Source organism: Salvelinus sp. IW2-2015, linkage group LG19 (assembly GCF_002910315.2).
Source record: "Salvelinus sp. IW2-2015 linkage group LG19, ASM291031v2, whole genome shotgun sequence".
Lineage (NCBI taxonomy): Eukaryota > Metazoa > Chordata > Actinopteri > Salmoniformes > Salmonidae > Salvelinus > Salvelinus sp. IW2-2015.
Window position 1 is genome coordinate 914,120 of NC_036859.1, and position 25,958 is coordinate 940,077.

Genomic DNA, 25,958 nt, shown 5'->3' on the forward strand with positions numbered 1-25,958 from the left:
GTGTGATGGATATTTTATGTGCAACATGACAAAATAGGATCCAGAATAATCCTATCTCAATTTGGTTCTTTAGAGATGAAATTGCCGGCATGATTTTTGTGTGTGTATTGCCTAGGCCAGGGATCATCAACTAGATTCAGCTGGTAGATGGTCGGGGGGCCGGAACATAATTATAAATAATGTGTGACTGAAAATTGACAGCAATAGTTCCCCGTAGGAAAATGTGGTGCGGGACATTTGACCGGCAGCATTTTAATTTACTGGAAATTTTCGAAACTTACTGGACCCATATGCATTGGGTACTTTGCATTTAGATTTCCGCCTAAATAGACATAACCAAAAGGAACTGCTGTGTAATTACATTACATGTGTAATTACATGATTCTGACATGCCAAAACTTTTTTATTTTTTTGGAAAAAAGACGTCTGGGAGATTAATGGGAAATGATCTGAAGATAGATGGGAGTTACATAGATAATTGTGAACTACAGGAAAAGGAGGACTGAGCACGCCCCCAGGCTGTCCTTCTGCTACCGCACAGCAAGCGGTACCGAACGCCAAGTCTAGGTCCAAAAGGCTTCTCAACAGCTTCTACCTCCAAGCCATAAGACTCCTTACCAAGCTAATCAAATGGCTACCCAGACTATTTGCGTTGCCCCCCTCTTTTACACCGCTGCTATTCTCTGTTTATTATCTATGGATAGTCACTTAACTCTACTTACATGTACATATTACCTCGACTAACTGCCCATTTCTAGTTGTTAGGTCTATCAAGCCCATTTTTTCCTGATATTGTTCCGGTTGTGGAAGCCATCTGATGGGTTTCCAGCTCTGGGCATCAATAAGATGCAGTGCTTTAGACTGCTGCGGCACTCGGGAGCCCAAGTGGCAAGCTGTAAGTGTATTATTGATGCCCAGAGCTGGAAACCCATCAGATGGCTTCCACAACGTGAACAATATCAGGAAAAAATGGGCTTGATAGACCTAACAACTAGAAATGGGCAGATGTTTCAGGAAGGGGTGTCAGGTGTGGTCACGATGTTTCCAAGTATCCCTAAACCTCTCCAAAGTGGCATATGTCTGTAAATTAGATAATGCCAGTGCTATTACATATTTGCAATCCCTAAATGCTATTAGTTCAGTATAAAAACACAATTCTACCATATCAACCTCACTCAAACATTGTGGTGGTGTTATGGGATATCCCAGGGTACATTCAAGTGTCCATATAACTTCTCCAAAGTGTCTGAATGTTGTAATTGCACACTGGATGTGCCCAAGTTATTGTTCCCTATAAAAACTAAAGTTTTACCACAACCTTTCTCAAACATTGTGGTGGTGTTGGGGGACATACAGGGCATATCCAAGTGTTTTCATCATATTTTTATGCGCATAGAGATCGTCACTCGTTGGACATTCGATGTTGCCATTGTCATACGTCATCAGATACCATTGGCAATAGGCCAGATTTGTTCCTACCAACCTAAGGTTTTATTTCATACCCCCATGTAGCTATAGCTCAAACACAGACCAAATGGAAGCTTACCTTGTAAGATGTTTTCTGTTTGGTGAAAATGTTGTGTAAAATAAACATAAAATAATGAAATAAAGTAAAATATGAGCTCACCAGTTGGACAACCCTGGCCTAGGCTATATGCTAGATTTACCACCTGAGGAAGTGGGAACTCAAAACACCTTAAGCCAGGTTGCGAACTCTAAATGTGATATTGTTGCGAGATGCCATGCAATTTGACAAACTTTCCATTTGTAGACACTAGAAGTAGGCCTATTCACCGCAAATGGCACACTCCGCTCCATTCCGCATCTCAATTACATACTCCGTTTGTAAAGTGGTGGTATTTCCTCTATTAACAATTGAGGGGAAAAAAACATTATTCACATAACTCGGACTCCTCTTTCTTTTTTAAAACTAATGGTAGTTTTAAAAAACTGTCTTCCTCGCAATTATACTTTTGAAATGTTGCTCAACTGTCCGTATGCTTCCACTAATCAGAATTTCTCTCCCTTTTCTCCATGTGCAAAGGGGAGGGAGCGGGAGTGAGAGCCAGCAGCGAGACAGGGCAGATACCTTCATGGCAGGAAGCATGTTTATGCACACTATTGTTGACCAACTATTGGTTTTAGAACCCAAAAAATCTGTGGGAACCTTGTCGCCTAATCACCGACATGACCGATGTAAGCAAAATTGCTTGGGTAAGAGGGCAGTGTCTGTAATTTTCGCTTTATCGTCCCAGCTCTATTTAAAAGTACTATGGGCTCACCCGCCAACAGAATTTAATAAAACACACAGTAATATATGGAAAGCAAAAGGACACCCTGATGAAGGTGTAAGCCAATACTTTTTAACTTTCAAACCCACACGAATACCTGGCCTTGGATTTTGTATGCCTCTTGGCACCTACAGTGCATTCGGAAAGTTTTCAGACCCCTTGACTTTATCCACATTTTGTTACGTTACAGCCTTGTTATAAAATTGATTAAATAAATAACATCTCAACACAATACCACATAATGACAGGGAAAACAGGTTTTTAGACATTTTTGCAAAGGTATTAAAAATAAGAATTTAAGTATTCAGACACTTTGCTGTGAGATTCGAAATTGAGCTCAGGTGTATCCTGTTTCCATTGATCATCCTTGATGTTTCTACAACTTGATTGGAGTCCACCTGTGGTAAATTCAATTGATTTGGCATGATTTGGAAAGGCACACACCTGTCTATATAATGTCCCACAGTTGACAGTGCATGTCAGAGCAAAAAACAAGCCATGAGGTCGAAGGAATTGTCCGTAGAGCTCCGGGACAGGTTTGTGTCGAGGCACAGATCTGAGGAAGGGTACCAAAACATTTCTGCAGCATTGAAGCTCTCCAAGAACACAGTGGCCTCCATCATTCTTAAATGGAAGTAGTTTGGAACCACTTAGACTCTTCCAAGAGCTGGTCGCAGGGCCAAACTGAGCAATCGGGCTCCCGGGTGGCGCAGCGGTCTAAGGCACTGTGTCTCAGTGCAACAGTCCCTGGTTCAAATCCAGGCTGTATCRCATCCGTCTGTGATTAGGAGTCCCATAGGGCGGCKCACAATTGGCCCAGCGTCGTCCGGGTTTGGCTGGGGTAGGTCGTCATWGTAAATAAGAATTTTAACTGACTTGCCAAGTTATTTAAAAAATAAATAAACAAAATCAAGGGAGAAGGGCCTTGGTCAGGGAGGTGACCAAGAAACCCGATGGTCACTGACAGAGCTCCAAAGTTTCTCTGTGGAGATGGTTGTCCTTCTGGAAGATTCTCCCATCTCTGCAGCGCTCCACCAATCAGGCCTTAATGGTAGTGGCCAGACGGATGCCAATCCTCAGTAAAAGGCACGCTTGGAGTTTGCCAAAAGGAACCTAAAGACTCTCAGACCATGAGCAACAAGATTCTCTGGTCTGATGAAACCAAATTTGAACTTGAATGCCAAGCGTCATGCCTGGAGGATACTTGTCACCRTCCCTACGGTGAAGCATGGCGGTGGCAGCATCATGCTGTATTTCAGCGCCAGGGTCTGAGAGACTAGTCAGGATCGAGGGAAAGACGAATGAAGCAAAGTTCAGAGAGGTCCTTGATGAAAACCTGCTCCAGAGTGCTCAGGACTTCAGACTGGGGTGAAGGATCACCTTCCAACAGAACAACGACCCTAAGCACACGTACCAAGCTGTAGCGTCACTCTAGAAGACTTGAGTCTATAATTGCTGCCAAAGGTGCCTTGGTCAGGGTCACCTCCCTGACCAAGGCCCTTCTCCCTTGATTTTGTTTATTTATTTTTTTAAATAACTTGGCAAGTACTGAGTAAAGGGTCTGAGTACTTATCTAAATATGATACTTCAGTTTTATTTTCAATACATTTGCAAAAATGTCAACCTGTTTTTTGCTTTGTCATTATGGGGTATTGTGTGTAGATTGAGATKTTTTTATTTAGTCAAATTTAGAATAAAGCGACTTGGCAACTGATGGACAATAAACAGTAGCAGCAGCGTATGTGATAAGTCGAGTTGTTGCAAAAAGGGTCAATACATATAGTCCGGTTAACTATTTAACCAACTATTTAGAAGTCTTATGGCTAGGGGGTATATGTTTTTCAGGGTCCTGTTGGTTCCAGACTTGGTGCATCCGTACCGCTTGCCGTGCGGTAGCAGAGAGAGCAGTCTGACTTTGGTGGCTGGAGTCTTTGACAATTTTTACGGCCTTCCTCTTACACCGCATGCTATAGAGGTCCTGGATGGCAGGGAGTTGGCCCCAGTGATGTACTGGGCTGTGTACGCACTACCCTCTGTAGGGCCTTGTTGCCATACCAAGCTGTGATGCAGCCAGTCAAGATGCTCTGTGGTGCAGCAGTGCTGCAAGGCTATGCTCACTGAGTATGTACATAAGGACTTTCTTAATTTTTGGTCAGTCAGGGGGGGAAAAGCCAGAACTTGCACCTTCTTCTTTTTTCTTCTTACTAGCTCTGACCTTGAGGATGGCTACTTTGAGGGCTACTTTGAGCAAACATGTACTTACTGTGATATGTGGTTGTCCCACCTAGCTATCTTAAGATGAATGCACTAACTGTAAGTCGCTGTGGATAAGAGCTTCTGCTAAATGACTAAAATGTTATTCTGTTTAGGGCCAGATAACATTCCAATTTTCTCATTTTTTGGGGGTTGATTCTTTCCAGCGTGTCAAATGGTTATCTTTTTGACGTGTCATTGTTTGGTTTGGTTTAATTGTGTTGGTGTCCTGGGGCTCTGTGTTTTTGAACAGAACCAGCTGGCTGAGGGTACTGTTCTCTAGGTTAATCWCTGTAGGTTTGGGCTTTCTGGTGAAATGTGTGTGCATCACCCTCTTTAAGTCATTGTTGAATTTAACAGCTCTTTTCTGGATTTTCACAACTAGCGGGAATAGTCCTATTTCTGCTCTGTGTGCATTGTTTGTGGTTTTGCGTTGTACACAAAGTGCATGCAGAATTCTTCAAAAATATAGTCTCAATTGTGTGTTTGTCCCATTTTTTTTGGTGTACATTCTTTATGGGTGAGTGGACCCCAGACCTCATAACCATAGAGGGCAATGAGTTTTTAGCCAGATCCTAATTCAGATGTAGAGTTTAATGGTCCTTTTGACGGCATAGAAGGCCCTTCTTGCCTTGTGTCTTAGATCGTTCACAGCCTTGTGGAAGTGACCTGTGGTGTTGATGTTTAGGCTGAGGTAGGTATAATTATTTGTGTTCTCTAGGAGAACGGTGTCTAGATAGTATTTGTTGTCCCAGCAACTGGACCTTTGTTGGAACACCTTTATTTTTGTCTTACTGAAAGTCACTGTCAGGGTTCAAGTCTGACAGAATAAAAATKATGTAAATAAGTGTATGTACGTGTACTTAGTGTATTGTCCCTGACTGTCCCCCCCCCTCCTCTCCCTCTCTCCTCTGGTCTTCTCCCAGGGACATTATGATCACACACTTTGAGCCATCCATTTCCTACGAGGGTCTGCACGGGGAGGTYAAAGACATGTGCTCCATGGACAACGACCAGCTCTTCACCATGAAGTGGATCGACGAAGAAGGTTTTATTTTTTTTCTTATCCTCCATCCATCTAGCCATCTCTCACCCATCTATCCATCTAAGCTAATTTCCTGCGATTATATGCATTTTGCTATGGCTAAATCTGTTATTTTGTTCAAACATAACAAATACTGCTAAATTCATTGTTTTTGTTATTTTCAATTCTCCCTGACGGTCTAGCTTTTATTTTGGTGATTGTTAGTTCTCAAAGATTATATTATAAAAAATTATACCACAGCATTGTTGAATTCTTGTTTCTGATTTGCTAGAAGGCATTCTAGAATGGACGTTAAAACCAGATAACGGGACAGTTGGAAAAGATATTGGAACACCTTGCAATCATGACGTAATATGTGCCTACACATGCAGACCGTACTTGCTAAACCAACAACTACACAAACTGAAATTGGATGCATTGTGGATGCAATGTAAACACAGGTCCAAAGAGGAAAAAACGTACACTGAACAAAAATATTTAGCGCGACAAATCTCCTTCGCATTGTTGATCAGGCTGTTGATTGTGGCCTGTGGAATGTTTTCCCACTCCTCTTCAATGGCTGTGCGACGTTGCTGGATATTGGCGGGAACTGGAGCATCCCAAACAGTGGACACTCATCAGAGAAGGAAGAGGAGGACCATCCTTCTCAGTGGAAAAAACAACAAAAAAAAAAACTTTTTTTTAAGCGGAACATTAAAGTTATCCTTTTTAGATAAAACTATACTAAATATATTCACGTCACCAAATAAGTTTTGCAATAAAGGTCTACAGTAGCGTCTGTAGCACTATGTTCTGTAACATCATGGTGTAGCCAGAGGACAGCTTCCTTCTGTCCTCTGAGTACATTGACTTCAATACAAAACCTAGGAGACTCATTGTTCTCACCCCCTTCCAACTTCCGGAGGATGTCCTTAAACCTATCAGAGCTCCTGTTCTTGCAGCATGAACTGACATGTTGTCCACCCAATCAAAGAATGAATCTAGTACTGAAAGAATACGCTACAGCTAGCTAACACTGCAGTGCATAGAATATGGGGAGTAGTTGAYTCAGAAAAAGAGTTTAACAGTTTTGAACGAAGTAATTTCTTCCAAAATTTAAGGAGAAGCRAGAGAGAGCTATTCGAAGTATATATTTTTTCTCTTACTTAGCTAGCATTGAATGCAGCCAGCTAGTTTAGCCTACTCAAACACCCGGCTCAAACGGCGAGGGATGCTATGTTAGCTAGCTGGCTATGGCTATCCAACACTAACTCTTCTAAGTCCAGGTAAGCTTTTGGTYTTCATTTATTGCCACCGGGGCCCACCGGAGTATCTGCTAAATTGCTTGCTGCTGCTGACTGTACATTGTACTGCATGATTTTAGCAGGTTTACTAACGCGTTAGTCAATCACCATAGCTACTAGAAATATGATGTGACAATGGTGTAGGCTGTGTGTAGCGGTTAGTGGTCATGATATAAAGGTTGGGCTTGGAAATGTTTTTCRTCTGGTCACAGACARCTGATGTGTTGAACACTGAAGTGCACAAGTTAAGGAAAAKGGTGGGARGAGAGCGCATAGATGCGAGAAGGGATGAAATATACAACGAGCTGTTTGTATATGACTGCTACTAACTTATGGCTGCAATCCCGTTAACGGGATGATATGACAACAGCCAGTGAAAGCGCCAAATTCAAACAGAAATCTCATAATTAAAATTCCTCAAACATACATATATCTTATACCATTTGTATATGATAATCTTGTTGTTAATCCCACCAAAGTGTCTGATTTCAAATAGGCTTTACAGCGAAAGCACCACAAACGATTGTTAGGTCACCGCAAAATCACAGAAAAACACAGCCATGTCTGCCAAATATCTGGAGAAAATTCAGAGCCACGTCAAATAACATAAATACTCATCATAAACTTTGATGAAAGATACATGTTTTACATAGAATTAAAGATACACTTGTTCTTAATGCAACCGCTGTGTCAGATTTCAAAAAGCTTTACGGCAAAAGCACAATATTCAATATCTGAGAACAGCGTTCAGCCACAAAAGGAAGCCATACAGTTACCGCCAAATTGTGCAGTCAACAAAACTCATAAATAGTATTATAAATCTTCACTTACCTTTGCTGATCTTCGTCGGAATGCACTCATGGGACTCCCACTTCCACAAGAAATGTTCGTTTTGTTGGTAATGTCCTCATTTATGTCCAAATAGCTATTTTGTTAGCGTGTTTAGTAAACAAATCCAAAGTCAGGAGGCGCGTTCACTAAAAGCAGACGAAATGTCAAAAAGTTCCGTAACAGTCAGTAGAAACATGTTAAACGATGTATTGAATCATCTTTAGAATGTTAAAACAAATCTTCAATAATGTTCCAACCGGAGAATTCCATTGACTTCAAGATGTGCGATGGAACAGAGCTCCCTCATGTGAACGCGCATGGTCAGAGCATGGTCAGGTCATTCCTGTCTCCTTCGACCCCACCTCACAGTAGAGGCATCAGACAAGGTTCTACAGACTGTTGACATCTAGTGGAAACCGTAGGAAGTGCAAACAGATCCATATCCACTGTCTATTCAATAGGGCTGGGTTGAAAATCGACCAACCTCAGATTTCCACTTCCTGTTTGGATTTCTTCTCAGTTTTTGCCTGCCATATGAGTTCTGTTATACTCACTAACATCATTCAAACATTTTAGAAACTTCAGAGTGTTTTATATCCAATACTACTAATATATGCATATATTAGCAACGTGGACTGAGGAGCAGGCAGTTTACTATGGGCACCTCTGGGCACCTTTCATCCAAGCTACTCAATACTGCCCTGCAGCCATAAGAAGTTAAGCCATTTTGCCACAACTTTGGAAGTATGCTTGGGGTCATTGTCCATTTGAAAGACCCATTTGTGACCATGCTTTAACTTCCTGACTGATGTCTTGATGTTGCTTCAATATATCCACATAATTTTCTTCCTCGCGGTGCCATCTATTTTGTGAAGTGCACCAGTTCCTCATGCAGCAAAGCACCCCCACAACATGATGATGCCACCCCGCTGCTTACGGTTGGGATGGTGTTCTTCGGCTTGCAAGCATCCCCCCTTTTCCTCCAAACATAACGATGGACATTATGACCGAACAGTTCTATTGTTGTTTCATCAGACCAGAGAGAATTTCTCTAAAAAGTACGATCTTTGTCCCCATATGCATTTTTTTTATGGCAGTTTTGAAGCACGAGCTTCTTCTTGCTGAGCGGCCTTTCAGGTTATGTTGATATAGGACTCGTTTTATTGTGATATAGACGTACAACGTACTTTTAGATACTTTGTACCCGTTTCCTCCAGCACTTCACAAGGTCCTTTGCTGTTGTTCTGGGATTGATTTGCACTTTTCGCACAAAGTACGTTCATCTCTAGGAGGCAGAACGCGTCTCTATCTGAGTGTATGACAGCTGCGTGGTCCATGGTGTTCATACTTGCATACTATTGTTTGTATAGATGAACGTGAAAATTGCTTTTGTACCCGTTTCCTCCAGCATCTTCACAAGGTCCTTTGCTTGTTGTTCTGGGATTGATTTGCACTTTTCGCACCAAAGTACGTTCATCTCTAGGAGGCAGAACGCGTCTCCTATCTGAGTGGTATGACAGCTGCGTGGTCCCATGGTGTTCATACTTGCATACTATTGTTTGTATAGATGAACGTGAAAATTGCTCCCAAGGATGAACCAGAATTGTGAAGGTCTACAATTATTTTTCTGAGTCTTGGCTGATTTCTTTTGATTTTCCCATTAGTCAAGCAAAGATGCACTGAGTTTGAAGGTAGGCCTTGAAATACATCCACAGGTACACCTCCAATTGACTCAAATGATGTCAATTAGCCTATCAGAAGCTTCAAAGCCATGACATCATTTCTGGAATTTTCTAAGCTGTTTAAAGCAGTCAATATTAGTGTGTTTTTTTGACCCACTGGAATTGTGGTACAGTGAATTATAAGTGAAATAATCTGTCTGTAAACAATTGTTGGAAAAATTACTTGTCATGCACAAAGTAGATGTCCTAACCAACTTGCCAAATATAGTTTGTTACAAGAAATTTGTGGAGTGGTGAAAACGAGTTGTAATGACTCCAACCTAAGTGTATGTAAACTTCCGACTTCAACTGTAACTACATTCACACATAAGTACCAGTCAGAAGTTTGGACACCTACTTTATTTTATTTTTAAACTATTTTTTACGATCAGACCAAGACAGATTTCCACTGGTCTAATGTCCATATGCTAATTTTCTTGGCCCAAGAAAGCCTCTTCTTATTGGTTCCTTTAGTAGTGGTTTCTTTGCAGCAATTCGACCATGAAGGACTAATTTCACGCATTCTCCTCTGAATAGTTGATGTTGAGATGTCTCTGTTACTTGAACTCTGTCTAGCATTTATTTGGGCTGCAATTTGAGGCAGGTAACTCTAATGAACTTGTCCTCTGCAGCAGAGGTAACTCTGGGCTTCCGTTCCTGTTGTGGTCCTCATGAGAGCCAGTTTCATCAGCGCTTGATGGTTTTTGCGACTGCACTTGAAGAAATGTTCAAAGTTCTTGACATTTTCCGTATTGACTGACCATGTTCTTAAAGTTGTGATGGACTTTTGTTTCTCTTAGCTTTTTTCGAGCTGTTCTACCATAATATGGATTTGGTCTTTAAGAAATAGGCTATCTTCTGTATAACACCCCTACCTTGTCACAACACAACTGATTGGCTCAAACGCATTAAGAAATGTATTCCACAAATTAACTTTTAACAAGGTACACCTGTTTTTGAAATGCATTCTAGGTGACTACCTCATGAAGCTGGTTGAGAGATTGCCAAGACTGAAAAGCTGTCAAGGCAAAGGGTGGCTACTTGAAGAATCTAAAATATTAAATATACACTGCCTCAAAAAAAGTAAGGGAACACTTAAACAACACAATGTAACTCCAAGTCAATCACACTTCTGTGAAATCAAACTGTCCACTTAGGAAGCAACCTGATTGACAATGAATTTCACATGCTGTTGTGCAAATGGAATAGACAACAGGTGGAACTTATAGGCAATTAGCAAGACACCCCCAATAAAGGATGTTCTGCAGGTGGTGACCACAGACCACTTCTCAGTTCCTATGCTTCCGCTGATGTTTTGGTCACTTTTGATGCTGGCGTGCTTTCACTCTAGTGGTAGCATGAGACAGTCTACAACCCACACAAGTGGCTCAGTAGTGCAGCTCATCCAGGATGCCACATCAATGCGAGCTGTGGCAGAAAGGTTTGCTGTTTCTGTCAGCGTAGTGTCCGAGCATGGAGGCGCTACAGGAGACAGGCCAGTACATCAGGAGACGTGGAGGAGGCCGTAGGAGGGCAACAACCCACAGCAGCAGACCGCTACCCTCGCCTTTGTGCAAGGAGGAGCACTGCCAGAGCCTGCAAATGACCTCCAGCAGGTCACAATGTGCATGTGTCTGCTCAAACAGTCAGAAACAGACTCCATGAGGGCCCGACGTCCAAGGTGGGGATTGTGCTTACGCCCAACACCGTGCAGGACGTTTGGCATTTGCACAGAGAACACCAAGATTGGCAAATTCGCCACTGGCGCCCTGTACTCTTCACAGATGAAAGCAGGTTCACACTGAGCACATGTGACAGACGTGACAGAGTCTGGAGAACGTTCTGCTGCCTGCAACGTCCTCCAGCATGACCGGTTTGGTGTGGGTCAGTCATGGTGTGGGTGTCATTTCTTTGTGGGGCCGACAGCCCTCCATGTGCTCGCCAAGGTAGCCTGACTGCCATTAGGTACCGAGATGGTTCCTCAGACCTCTGAGTTCCTCCTAATGCAAGACAATGCATATAGCTACCTAGCGGTGCTCATGTGGCTGGAGTGTGTCAGCAGTTCCTGCAAGAGGAAGGCATTGATGCTATGGACTGGCCCGCCCGTCCCCAGACCTGAATCCAATTGAGCACATCTGGGACGACATGTCTCGCTCCATCCACCAACGTCACATTGCACCACAGACTGTCAGAGAGTTGGCCCAGGCGTTGTAGGGAGGTCATACAGGAACGTGGAGGCACACCACACACTACTGAGCCTCATTTTGACTTGTTTTAAGGACATTACATCAAAGTTGGATCAGCCTGTAGTGTGGTTTCCACTTTAAGTTTTGAGTGTGACTCCAAATCCAGACCTCCATGGGTTGATAAATTTGATTTCCATTGATAATTTTTGTGTGATTTTGTTGTCAGCACATTCAACTATGTAAAGAAAAAAGTATTTAATAAGAATATTTCATTCATTCAGATCTAGGATGTGTTATTTTAGTGTTCCCTTTATTTTTTTGAGCAGTGTATTTTTGATTTAATGCTTTTTTTGTTTAGTACATGATTCTATATGTGTTATTTCATAGTTTTGATGTAATCACTATTAATCTACAATGTAGAAAATATTAAAAACAAAAACCCTGGAAAGAATAGGTGTCAACTTTTGATGGTACGCTGTATATGTGTATGTACAGTATATATATTTTTATTTAACTAGGCAAGTCAGTTAAGATCAAATTCTTATTTACAATGATGGGCCAATTGTGCGCTGCCCTATGATTCTCAATCACGGCCGGTTATGATACAGCCATGATTGGAATCGAACCAGGATCTGTAGTGATGCCTCTAGCACTAAGATGAAGTCCCTTAGACCGCTGCGCCACTCGGGAGCCCAAAATTCAGACCTCTTGACCTCTTCATATTTTGTTACGTTACAGCCTTATTCTAAATTGGATTAAATAATGACAAAGCGAAAACAGGTTTTTAGAAATGTTTGCCTGTTAACATAAGTGTTCCGAACCTTTGCTATGAGACTCGAAATTGAGCTCACGTGCATGCTGTTTCCATTGATCAACCTTGAGATGTTTCTACAACTTGATTGAAGTCCACCTGTGGTAAATTCAATTGATTGGATATGATTTGGAAAGGTACACACCTGTCTATATAAGGTCCCACAGTTGACAGACATGTCAGAGCAAAAACCAAGCCATTGGTCGAAGGAATTGTCCATAGAGCTCCGAGACAGGATTGTGTCGAGGCACAGATCTGGGAAAGGGTACCAAAACATTTCTTTCAGCATTGAAGTTCCCCAAGAACAGTGGCCTCCATTATTCTTAAATGGAAGAAGTTTGGAACCACCAAYACTCTTCCTAGAGCTGGCTGCCCGGCCAAACTGAGTAATCGGGGGAGTAGGGCCTTGGTCAGGGAGGTGACCAAGAACCCGATGGTCATTCTGACAGAGTTCCTCTGTGGAGATTGGAGAACCTTGCTGATGGGCAACCATCTCTGCAGCACTCCACCAATCAGGCCTTTATGGTAGAGTAGCCAGACGGAAGCCACTCCTTAATAAAATGCACGTGACAGCCCACTTGAAGTTTGCCAAAAGGCACCTAAAGACTCAAACCATGATTCTCTGGTCTTAAGAAACCAAGATGTAACTTTTTGACCTGAATGCCAAGCGTCACGTCTGGATGAAACCTGGCACCATCCCTACGGTGAAGCATGGTCGTGGCAGCATCATGCCGCGTGGATGTTTTACAGCATCAGGGACTCGGAGATTGGTCAGGGTTGAGGGAAAGATAAACGGAGCAAAGTACAGAGTGATCCTTGATGAAAACCTGCTTCAGAGTACTCAGGTCTTCAGACCGGGGTGAACGGACATCTTCCAACAGGACAACAACCCTAAGCACACAACCAAGACAACGCAGGAGTGGCTTCGGGACAATTGTCTGAATGTCCCTGAGTGGCCCAGCCAAAGCCTGGACTTGAACCTGATCGAACATCTCTGGAGAGACTTGAAAATAGCTATGCATTATGATATGAGAGAAAGCAGTGCTAACTGTGTTTGGCTTTGTACCCCCTCAGTATCTGTCCAGGTAGTCATGCATCGCTACTGTATCTAGCTAGCTGGTCCTGCCTCGGTATCGGGCTGGTCGTAAACGCTTGCGTGTGTCACAGCACAGTTGATGATGTCAGGTTGTTGGGCTCAGTGAAAGGTCAGGCTGCCCTAACTAATTAATGTATCACCACCCACCAGCCAGCCATACTTCAATAGCCTCGTCACAGGCTCTGAAAAACACACACTGTAACTGTTCATAATGAACTCAGCCAAGACTGAGCCGCTGCCTTAACAGAACTCACACACACACTCCCTCATACACTCCCTCATAGGCGCCTTCTCTAAACTGGGAACAGCTAAATGTATCGGCTAAGAGATCTTGAGGAACGTGGTGGTGGTGCTGAAGGATTACTGAACTCCACTATATGGGGAATAGGGTGWCAAATGTGAGATGCAGTTGCTGTACTGACCGGTTGTGTTGCTGTGTCCACTGTCCTCCCAGGTGACCCGTGTACAGTATCGTCTCAGCTGGAGATGGAGGAAGCCCTGAGGCTCTATGAACTCAATAAAGACTCTGAACTCATCATCCATGGTAACATGACCTTCAGTTCTATTCAATAAACATTTATTTATACCCAAGGGGAAATCATTCCTTGACTGACAGTGCAGTGATAATGCAGACAACATAATACATACATTGGCCTTGCATTCAATAAGTTTAAGTTTATCCTCAGTGCAGACACAGATTAAACAACAGACAACTTGAGAACGTTCACCTTCCATTACTTTCAATTCAWGGTATTAATTGAATAAATAAGAATGTTGGCTGCTGGGCTGACATTGCAGACAACATAATGTATACATAACAAACATGAATCACTCTGTCTGCTACACTGATCCTATCCATCTGCTAGCGAGGCAAACATCAGGTAGCCTCACAATAACCAGGAACTAGTCATGGGTTTACTGAGTAGCCTGTTCACGAGTGCGATGTGGATGTCCTTAATCAACACCGGTTAGAGGGGAGGGTGACAGGTTAAGAGCAAGGTGAAGGTCACAGTAGAGGAAGTGAGGGAGTTGGGGGAAGGGCACAGGGGGGGTGCTAAGTGTGCTAGTTAATGATGGCGCATCCACCACTCACCTCTGGCACACGCACTTGTGTGATGTAGGGACTGCGATGTTGTAGGCCTAATGCTGTTATTCCCCTCTCCTCTCAGTGTTTCCTTGTGTCCCAGAGAAGCCTGGCATGCCCTGYCCAGGAGAGGACAGTAAGTCTACAACTACTTGTCCCTTTTTCTCTTATATCCGTATCATTGTTTTCTGAAGATGGGGAGTTTCTCTCTGACACACACACACACACACATACTTTATCCTGTAAGCCCTGTTTCTTGCTCCTCCAGAGTCTATATATCGTCGTGGGGCGAGACGCTGGAGGAAGCTCTACTACGCCAGTGGCCATGCCTTCCAGGCAAAACGCTTCAACAGGGTGAGCTACCTTTCTATCTGTCTCTTTCTCTATATTCCACTCTTTGTTCCTCTTTGTCTCTATCTCCCCCTCTCTCTATATATACATTGTGGTTCTTCCTTTAGAAGTTGCKTCATACCGCTACTCCACAGCTTGCGGAATGGTATGTATGGCATGGAGTGCATGACGTCATAGTATTTTACTGTCAGCCATTGTTGCTGTTGTTGCTAATTTGACCACCAGAGGGCATCTTTGAGAAGCTACGTTATTGAAATGATATGGAGCTGTAGGCCTAAGAGTCCTGTTTACTGTAGCTGTTTTAGCTTAACTTACTTATTGGCATCAAGGCCTACATCATTATACAGTATATCAATCAATCATTTATTCATTTGTGTGGTCATTACACAGGATGAAAGTCACCCGTGTCTTTAAAAAGTCAAGCATTTTAGTTATAAAACAAAATAACAAAGGGAGCCTTGAATAATTAAACAATGAATAAACCGCAACATGTCGGCTAAAGCAATTTAATTCATGAAWGCATTTGACTGTTTTTAATATTGACTGCACTAGAGACTTTAATACCTTTTTTTGTAGGAACATATACAGTGCATTCRGAAGATATTCAGACCCCTTGATTTTTTAAAACATTTTGTTACGTTACAGCCTTATTCTAAAATGGATTAAACTGTTTCCCCTCATCAATCTACACACAACTCCCATAATGACAAAGCAAAAACAGGTTTAATTAAAAAATATATATATGGAAATATGACATACGTAARTATTCAGACCCTTTACTCAGTATGTTGTTGAAGCCCCTTTGGCAGCGATTACAACCTCAAGTCAAATCAAATGTATTTGTCACATGCGCTGAATACAACAGTTAAATGCTTACTTACAAGCTCTTAACCAACAATGCAGTTTTAAGAAAATCCCTAAGAAAGTAAGAGAGAAGAATAACAGATAACAGATTAAAGAGCAGCAGTAAATAACAATTGCGGGGATATATACGGTGGTACCGGTACAATGTGTTAATGTGCGGGGGGCACCGGTGTCGAGGTAATTATGTACTTGTAGGTTGAGTTTTAAAGTGGTTATGCATAGATAATAACGAGCAGCGTGGGGGACGTTCTGGGTAGCCATTTGATTAGCTGTTCAGGAGTCTTATGGCTTGGGGGTAGAAGCTGCTTAGAAGCCTCTTGGACCCAGACCTCTTGGACCGCTTGCCATGCGGTAGCAGAGAGAACACTCTATGACTAGGGTGGCTGGAGTCTTTGACACATTTGTAGGGCCTTCCTTTGACACTGCCTGGTATAGAGGACCTGGACAGCAGGAAGCTTGGCCGATTTCATAACAATCGGTAATCTGCCTTTCTGGATGCCGATTTACATGGCAGTCCACGAGAAGACTGCGTGGCAGGCTGACCACCTGTTACGCGAGTGCAGCATCAAAAGGACCTTGTGGCTGCAAGGAGCCAAGGTAAGTTGCTAGCTAGCATTAAACTTATCTTATCAAAAACAATCAATCCTCACATAATCACTAGTTAACTACACATGGTTGATGATATTACTAGGTTAACTAGCTTGTTCTGCTTTGCATATAATCAATGCGGTGCCTGTTAATTTATCATCGAATCACAGCCTACTTCAACTTTGCCAAAAGAGTGATGATTTAACAATAGCGCATTMGCGAAAAAGCTGAATCGTTGCAGTATTGTACCTAACCATAGGTTAGGAGAGTTCGATCTCAAGAGTTCAATCTTGATTACATCAGAACAGAGAATCTTGTTTCTCATGGTCTGAGAGTCTTTAGAGCCCGGTTGGAGTTTGCCAAAAGGAACGTCTTTTTCTTCTGAGTGGCTTCTGTCTGGCCACTACCAGGAAGGCCTGATTTGGTGGAGTGCTGCAGAGATGGTTGTCGTTCTGGAAGGTTCTGCCATCTACACAAGAACTCTGGAGCTCTGTCAGAATGACCATCGGGTTTTTGGTCACCTCCCTGACCAAGGCCCTTCTTCCCCGATTGCTCAGTTTGCTCATACTTCTTCCATTTAAGAATGAGGGAGGCCACTGGGTTCTTGGGGACCTTCAATGCTGCAGACATTTTTTTGGTACCCTTCCCCAGATTTGTGCCGAACACAATCCTGTCTCGGAGCTCTACGGACTATTCCTTCGACCTCATGGCTTGGTTTTTGCTCTGACATGCACTGTCAACTGTGGGACCTCATATAGACAGGTGTTTGCCTTCCAAAATCATCACGAATTAATTGAATTTACCCCAGGGTGTGATTACTTAGGTAAATAAGGTATTTCATTTATTTTATTTTATTTTTTTATACATTTGCAGAAATTTTTAAACCTATATTCGCTTTGTCATTATGGGGTGTTGTGTGTAGATTAAGAAATAATTTTATAATTTTTTTAGTTTAATTTAATAAAAAAATAAAAATGTAACCTTTATTTAACTAGGCAAGTCGGTTGAACAATTTCTTATTTACAATGATGGCCTAGCCCGGCCAATCCCAGATGACGCTGGGCCAATTGTGCGCCGCCCTATGGGRCGCCCAATCACAGCCGGGTGTTATTATTCAGGCTGTAACGTAACACATTGTGGAAAAAGTTAAGGGGTCCGAATTCATTGTATGAGATTGATTATATTTTTTTGTTAATTATTATTGTAGTTGTTGTGCTGTTTATACTGTCAGAAATGTAGCTTCATTAAATTGACCAATATTATGGTGTTTMTATTCCAAGAAAAAATGCATTTTACAGTAGCCTATGTAGGCCTCAAGGCTTCCGTTATGAAAATATGGCGTTGTACAACGTGATCGGTCGGGAGTAGGCCTAGGTTACTAAGCGACTGCGAGTGAAGAGCAAAACAGAGATTCATTGACAAGAAAAATCTGATTTATGAAGACCTGTCCCSATGCTTGCTTCAAATCCTATTATGACTGTGGGTGTTTCAGTAAGCAACAATTTTATGGCTGCAGTTGATTTGCCCACTATATTCCAATATGTATTKTATTCAGTGATATTTATTCCCATAGTAATTTGTTACAGATCCATCCAGATGTGGTTAGAAAACAGTRCATGTGGTGGGCTATGCAGAGAGATTGGTGAAGTGACATGCCTTGCAAAGGTCCGTTAAAGTCCCTAAACTCAGCAAGAGTCTATTGTCCTGCTGATAGCCCATCAATGGTGGATGGATTCTTTTGTACTTCAATTTATTGGAAAGGCTGCTAAACCATTTACACCTGGCCCACAGCTTTGTTGCGTCCTCACAGTACAGTGCACTTTCACTCCATTCGCCGCTTGGCAATGGACACATTTTTCTTTCTATTATCTATTCGGTAACATTCCACACGTCAATGTAGTAAACAAAACCTATATGAAATAGCTCAGGTCTTGAAGATATGTGAAACTTTTTTTGGGGGGGGGGGGGGGGTGACAAAGGCTTTATGGCTAAGCCATCAACTTGTTAATTTAGCAGACATCACTTGCGTAGTCAACACATACAGTACCAGTCAAAAGTTTGGACACTCCTACTCATTCCAAGGTTTTTATTTTTACTATTTCCTACATTGTAGAATAATAGTGAAGACATCAAAACTATGAAATAACACATAGGGAGTGACACACCAACAAAGTGTTAAACAAATCAATAAACATTTTATATTTGAGATTCTTCAAATAGCCACCCTTTGTCTTGATGACAGCTTTGCACACTCTTGGCATTCTCTCAACCAGCTTCATGAGGTTGTCACCTGGAATGCATTTCAATTTACCGGTTTGCCTTGTTAAAAGTTMATTTGTGGAATTTCTTTCCTCAATGTGTTTGAGCCAATCAGTTGTCTTGTGATAAGGTAGGTTGGTATACAAAAGATAGCCCTATTTGGTAAAAGACAAGTCCATATTATGACAAGMACAGCTCAAATAAGCAAAGAGAAAYGACAGACTACTTTAAGACATGAAGGTCAGTACAWCCGGAAAATGTCAAGAACTTTGAATGTTTCTTCAACTGCTGTCGCAAAAACCAAGCGCTATGATAAAATTGGCTCTGAGGACCGCCACAGGAAAGGAAGACCCAGAGTTTTTACATTTTTTTTTATTTAAGCAGGTGAAACCCATTGAGGTTAAAAACCTATTTTGCGAGGGTGACCTGGCAAGAAGGCAAAACAGGGAAATAGCAGCGTGTCCATAAAACATTACAGAAAAATACAGAATACAAACAAAAGACAAAGTGTCACAAGTTAGATACAATTGAAAATTAGGAAAAAATGCAGTTTTCACAAACAGTGTTGTCTATCAGAGTCTTAAAAACAGGCAAAGACACTAACTCCCCTCACTTTAAAATCTTCTGAAGCATGTTCCAGGATGAAGGGGCATTATGGGAAAAATATTGTTTCCCCATCTCAGTTCTTGCCTTAGGAACAGACAAGGGACTGAACGAAGACTATTTTGAGTGACGGATTTGGTCAGTAAAGAACAGAGAGACAAAGGGAGTTGTCCCATCAATGCTTTGTACACAAAAGTGTACCAGTGCTTTAGCCTCCTGGTGGAGAGACAGGTCCATTGCACCATAGCATGCAGATCACAGTGATGGGGGAGTGATCTAGCGTTTGTAATAAATCTTAAAGCACCATGATACACTGTGTCCTGAGTTTAAGTTACTTGCCGAGGCCTGCATATAGACAATATCACTATAATCCAGCACTGATTTTTTTTTTTTTTTTTAAATAAGGGAAAAAAAGGGCTTTGAACGATATATTTTCTGACTAACATTGAAAAGCAAGATTTGTTCCTGTAATATAAATCCAATTTCAACTTCAGTTTCTTGGTCAAGGTATCAATGTGCTGTTTAAAATTCAATTTTTCATCTAACCAAATCCTAAGATACTTATAGGAGGTGACCCTATCAATATGCTGGCCTGTTATAGTTAAAATCTTCACGTGACTCATCTGTTAACTTTCAGGGAAGAGAAAACCATAAACTTTGTTTTCCTTTCATTTAAGTACAAGTTTCAATTGGAAAAGCTGCCTTTTGAATAACATCAAATGCCAACTGTAAGTACTGTAAAGCCTCAATATTAGACGTGCTAGAATAAATAATTGTCATCAGCATACAAATGGAGATTTGCAGAGTCAACCGTCTACCCTAATATAATTTATATACAGTGTAAAAAGGATCTGACCTAAAATTGAGCCCTGGGGACTCMTTTTGTAAGCCTTCGTAACKCAGATTTCATACCCYCCTGTGCTACACACTGTGTTCTGTCAGAAATGTAGTTTTGGAACCAATCCAATGCATCAACACTTAAACCAACCTTTTTTAGTCGATACAACAGCAGGGCATGGTCAACAGTGTCGAAGGCCAACAACAAGGCATGGTCAACAGTGTCGAAGGCCAACAACAGGGCATGGTCAACAGTGTCCAAGGCCTTCGATAAGTCAATAAAAAGTGAAACAGTTATTTTCCTTGTCCTGAGCATCTAGAATGTCACCTACAACCTTACTTTCAGCAGTAATTGTACTATGCTTGGCTCTAAAACCCGACTGGAATTGAGATGAAAGACTTTCTTTATAATAAATCCGTTTTAACTGTGAGTTCACCAGGTTTTCCAAAACCTATGCCAGTGCCGACAGTTTAGATATGGGACGATAATTATGCAACAGGGAACGATCTCCACCTTTATGTATAGGCTACTTTCCAGACTTTTGGAATGGTATTACTCGCCAATGAAAGATTTTAATATACGAGTGAGAGGGGCAGCAATGATCTCTGCACTTWAATTTTTTWATTTTTTTATATGGGTTTAATTCATCCGGGCCAGCTGCTTTCTTAATAGCAATAGATTTTGAGTTCCTTTACAACTTCTGAAAGCTCAATCTCGGTAAAATGAAATAAATGACCCCTAGGCCGGCATGTGGCAGTTTCATTCGCAGCCTCATTTGAGATGTTTGGAAGGAGTTCATCAAATACATGCCCAGCTTGAGTAAAATGCTCATTAAACATGTCAAGCAGTTTATTATTGTCAGTCACATCCATTGCATTTGAGGTCAATTTCAGCGGAAGGCCAGAGGAGTTTGTGTTAGCATTCATGGATTCAATGGTTTTCCCATCAATTCTTTGGGGTTATTGAGGTTTGCCTTGGTAGATTCGTAATAGAAGCTAGATTTGCATTTCCGTATTAACAAGACACACTTATTTCTCAGTGCCCTGATTAACTGCCATTCTGTCTGGGAATTACCCTTTCTGGCTTTGGCCCATTTGTGTATTTCTGGATCAAATCCGATAATTCCCCTGTAAACCAGGGATTGTCTACCTCTTACCCGGTACTTTTTTGAGAGGGGCGTGTTTATCACAGATAGTATAAAACACAATGAGAACGCCTCTTCGATATCTGGAATAGGCACAATCCTATCCCAGTTCACAGAACTGCGTAAAATTTAGTTTGACTATGAAGCGAGAGGGCACTTTGGGGTCTCTAATGCAAGCAACTGCACAATKATCACTTAAATCATTAGCGAAAATCCCAACGGCCGAGTATTTATGCGGATTGTTTGTTAGAATAACATCAATAAGTGTTGACTTAGAGATGTCTTTTGGATTGAGTCTTGTAACCGCATTTATAATTTGAGTGAAATGTAATGTATTGCACAGTCCTCTTTTGGCCTCCGAGTTTGGAGATAACCAATCCCAGTCTAAATCGCCCATGAGGACCATTTAATTTTCCCCCCAACCACGCATCAGTACAGCCAGAGAATCCAGGGATTCTACTTTTGCAGATGGAGGTCTATAACATCCTATCAAATCTAAGTTCACAGCTTTTGATAACTGCAGCTTCAGTGCTAAAAACGCAAACTGTTTTGGTTTAGGTAAAGACCTTAGTTCAGTAACCACATACAGTGGGGAGAACAAGTATTTGACACACTGCCAATTTTGCAGGTTTTCCTACTTACAAAGCATGTAGAGGTCTGTAATTTTTATCATAGGTACACTTCAACTGTGAGAGACGGAATCTAAAACAAAAATCCAGAAAATCACATTGTATGATTTTTAAGTAATTAATTTGCATTTATTGCATGACATAAGTATTTGATCACCTACCAACCAGTAAGAATTCCGGCTCTCACAGACCTGTTCGTTTTTCTTTAAGAAGCCCTCCTGTTCTCCACTCATTACCTGTATTAACTGCACCTGTTTGAACTCGTTACCTGTATAAAAGACACCTGTCCACACACTCAATCAAACAGACTCCAACCTCTCCACAATGGCCAAGACAAGAGAGCTGTGTAAGGACATCAGGGATAAAATTGTAGACCTGCACAAGGCTGGATGGGCTACAGGACAATAGGCAAGCAGCTTGGTGAGAGGCAGCAACTGTTGCGCAATTATTAGAAAATGGAAGAAGTTCAGGATGACGGTCAATCACCCTCGGTCTGGGGCTCCATGCAAGATCTCACCTCGTGGGCATCAATGATCATGAGGAAGTTGAGGGATCAGCCCAGAACTACACGGCAGGACCTGGTCAATGACCTGAAGAGAGCTGGGACCACCGTTTCAAAGAAAACCATTAGTAACACACTACGCCGTCATGGATTAAAATCCTGCAGCGCACGCAAGGTCCCTCTGCTCAAGCCAGCGCATGTCCAGGCCCGTTTGAAGTTTGCCAATGACCATCTGGATGATCCAGAGGAGGAATGGGAGAAGGTCATGTGGTCTGATGAGACAAAAATAGAGCTTTTGGTCTAAACTCCATCGCCGTGTTTGGAGGAAGAAGAAGGATGAGTACAACCCCAGAACACCATCCAACCGTGAAGCATGGAGGTGGAAACATCATTCTTTGGGATGCTTTTCTGCAAGGGGACAGGACGACTGCACCGTATTGAGGGGAGGATGGATGGGGCCATGTATCGCGAGATCTTGGCCAACAACCTCCTTCCCTCAGTAAGAGCATTGAAGATGGGTCGTGGCACGGGTCTTCCAGCATGACAACGACCCGAAACACACAGCCAGGGCAACTAAGGAGTGGCTCCGTAAGAAGCATCTCAAGGTCCTGGAGTGGCCTAGCCAGTCTCCAGACCTGAACCCAAAAGAAAATCTTTGGAGGGAGCTGAAAGCCCGTATTGTCCAGCGACAGCCCCGAAACCTGAAGGATCTGGGAAAGTCTGTATGGAGGAGTGGCCCAAAATCCCTGCTGCAGTGTGTGCAAACCTGGTCAAGAACTACAGGAAACGTATGAATCTCTGTAATTGCAAAACAAAGGTTTCTGTACACATATTAAGTTCTGCTTTTCTGATGTATCAAATACTTATGTCATGCCCCAATAAAATGCAAATGAATTACTTAAAAATCATACAATGTGATTTTCTGGATTTTGGTTTTAGATTCCGTCTCTCACAGTTGAAGTGTACCTATGATAAAAATTAYAGACCTCTACATGCTTTGTAAGTAGGAAAACCTGCAAAATCGGCAGTGTATCAAATACTTGTTCTCCCCACTGTATGTCTTTAATATAAATGGCTATRCCTCCCCCTTACTTTGTTGTTCACATCGATAAACATAACTATCCAAGCCTATAGACTGATTTTAGAATAGTTTTATTAAGCCAGGTCTCGGACAGTACTAAGACATCTGGGTCAGCAGTGTGAATCCAGACTTTTATCATGTCCAATTTTGGCATAGTGGGGCTGTCCCTCTTTCACACTGTGGTAAATAAAGCCAGTTTGTTATTTAGAATTATTTCTGTTTTTAGAGGGGGAGAAATCAAAATCCCACTGTGCCTATTTTTAGAAAATTGTCAGTCTACATGTCAAGTGTAATTGCGCAATTGTATTTACCCATGTTCTCTCTCAACTCCGGGACCACCCGCCAGGTCATTTTTTTTGTTATTGCCTGATACAGGACTCTAGTGCCAGAGAAGAGAGACTCTCTGACTTAAACATTCAAACCTCCATTAATTTACGAAAAGATCGTCAATTTGTGCCACAGTTTAGACTACCGATAGATCAGCATTCTAACTCCCCCTTGTGATAGTGTGGTGCAATGACGCAATTTACCACAATCTGCCACAAATGGTCATAGGCTCTAAACTTTTGAGGAACCACTGTATATACCTCTCTTCCTTCACTTCTTTCTCGCTCTTCGTCTCTGTTTCCCTCTATCTCTCTGTCTCTCTTTCTCTCTAAAGGTTTGTTTTCTTTGTCTTCCAGAGAGCTCACTGCGCCATCTGCACAGACCGTATCTGGGGTCTGGGGAGACAGGGTTACAAATGCATCAACTGCAAACTGCTGGTCCACAAGAAGTGTCACAAACTGGTCACCGTGGAGTGTGGCCGACAGATGATACAGGTGAGGAACAGCGAGCGGTCAGTACCGTCTCTTATACTTAGTGCCCAGAGTTTTACCTTGGTCTTTTCACGTGACCTGTCCCGGAAAACTCTGGGCCCTACACATATTGTATTTTCATTAAGAAAGGACTGAGACACACTATTTCTCAACGTTGTCCTCTTACGCTCTCTCGCTCTCCATCTCGCTCTCTTTCTAGGAGCCTATCATGGGGCCTGATAGAGGGGCCTCCATCACTCCATTAGACCAATCAGAACAGACAGGTAACACACACACACACACACACACTTCCTTTTTAAGGAAAACTAGCCCTGGTGGGTTAAGACAGATCCTCATAAACAATCAGACATTTTGACACAATTAATTATTTCTTTAGACCGTGTCCCTAGACCTGAGTCACTAAGCTAGATCCAGTAGGACTAAGACAACCTTACGTCCTGTCAGGTGCTCTACTGGTGGCTGACTGAATTAGAACGTTTAAAGGAGAAGTTTACCCAAAAACGCAGAAACTCCCAATTGATACCATACATTGAAACTAGTTCAGTGGAGTTTGCCATCTCCCCCTCTCTCTCCCTGTACTAAAACGGCTGCAAAAACAGATCACGTGACTCGTTACGTTGCTAGAAATGTCACTGTTTTCACTGTAAATACTACTGCAGCCAACTTTGCATAGCTGCATGGGGACAGAAAGGATATTTAAAGATAGAGCTCTTGCTACTGTATTTCCATGGACTGGATCTGGCGCAGTGCCAAAATACAAAGGCTCGTTTAAGAAAAGACAGCCACAAAACCAGCGTGTGGAGGTATGTAACCTAGCCAGATTCTTGACATTCGAGGTGTTCTTATTATGTTATTACCATTGCACCATAACATGTAGACACATTGGCCTAGGTGCTCTACAGATTAGCACAGCCGGTTCCCAAACTAGGGGACGAGACCCCGTGTGGGGTTGCCTGATATGAAAATGGGGTCACAGGAGAATTTCCAAAATCCAGAGAAGAAAAAAAAGAAGATGTACAAAAAAATGTAGATTATAATATCGTCKTTGTATCTCAAAATCATTAATGTGGTTAACCTTAAAAAATCSAAATKAAAATTATTCTAATCTAAAAGATAAAATTCAACCAGAGTTCACTTAGATCATGGGAAAATTCGGTGAATGGCTAGGCCCGCTACAATAAGAAACAACATACTATCGCAGAGACTTTGATCATTATTACCGGCCGCAATTGATATGGTGAAAACAGTGTGTAGGAAAGCAGGCGCACAAACTCACATCAATACCTGCAAATAACGCAGACTGAATGACTTAAACTCCYCAGCGTATGCTCTCTAAATGGACTTTAGTTGAGGGCATAGATGCCCATGCATTGAATTTTGTTTACTATACATGTCGAGGGGATGCTATTCACGAGGATATTTGTAGTTGTTGATATGTAGTTATTTACTTTGTATAATATATCTGTTACGCTGTCTTAACTTATCTGCTGAAAAAATACCTGAATCTGTGAATAAGGGAAAAACGTGCAGTTTCTGCGTAGCAGGGATTCCTCCGAGAGCGCACATGCACAGTTGTTACCCATCTCCGTTGCTGTGGCAGTTGGCTACATTTAATAATCCAAATGTTTTTGGTGTAAAAGTACACATTTCYTKACTCAAAACCGATAGTWCTTTTGACAG

General features: G+C 42.0%; 1 protein-coding gene across 1 annotated transcript in view; it reads left to right on the top strand.

Annotated features, from left to right (window-relative positions):
* The window catches only part of prkci (protein kinase C, iota), a 52,649-nt gene that overhangs the window by 13,748 nt on the left and 12,943 nt on the right, over positions 1-25,958 (top strand). The window contains exons 2-7 of the mRNA XM_024009606.2: positions 5,471-5,592; positions 13,972-14,061; positions 14,687-14,737; positions 14,870-14,955; positions 24,144-24,281; positions 24,478-24,541. Of these exons, the coding sequence (XP_023865374.1) occupies positions 5,471-5,592; positions 13,972-14,061; positions 14,687-14,737; positions 14,870-14,955; positions 24,144-24,281; positions 24,478-24,541 (551 nt within the window). The remainder of the gene's footprint in view (positions 1-5,470; positions 5,593-13,971; positions 14,062-14,686; positions 14,738-14,869; positions 14,956-24,143; positions 24,282-24,477; positions 24,542-25,958) is intronic.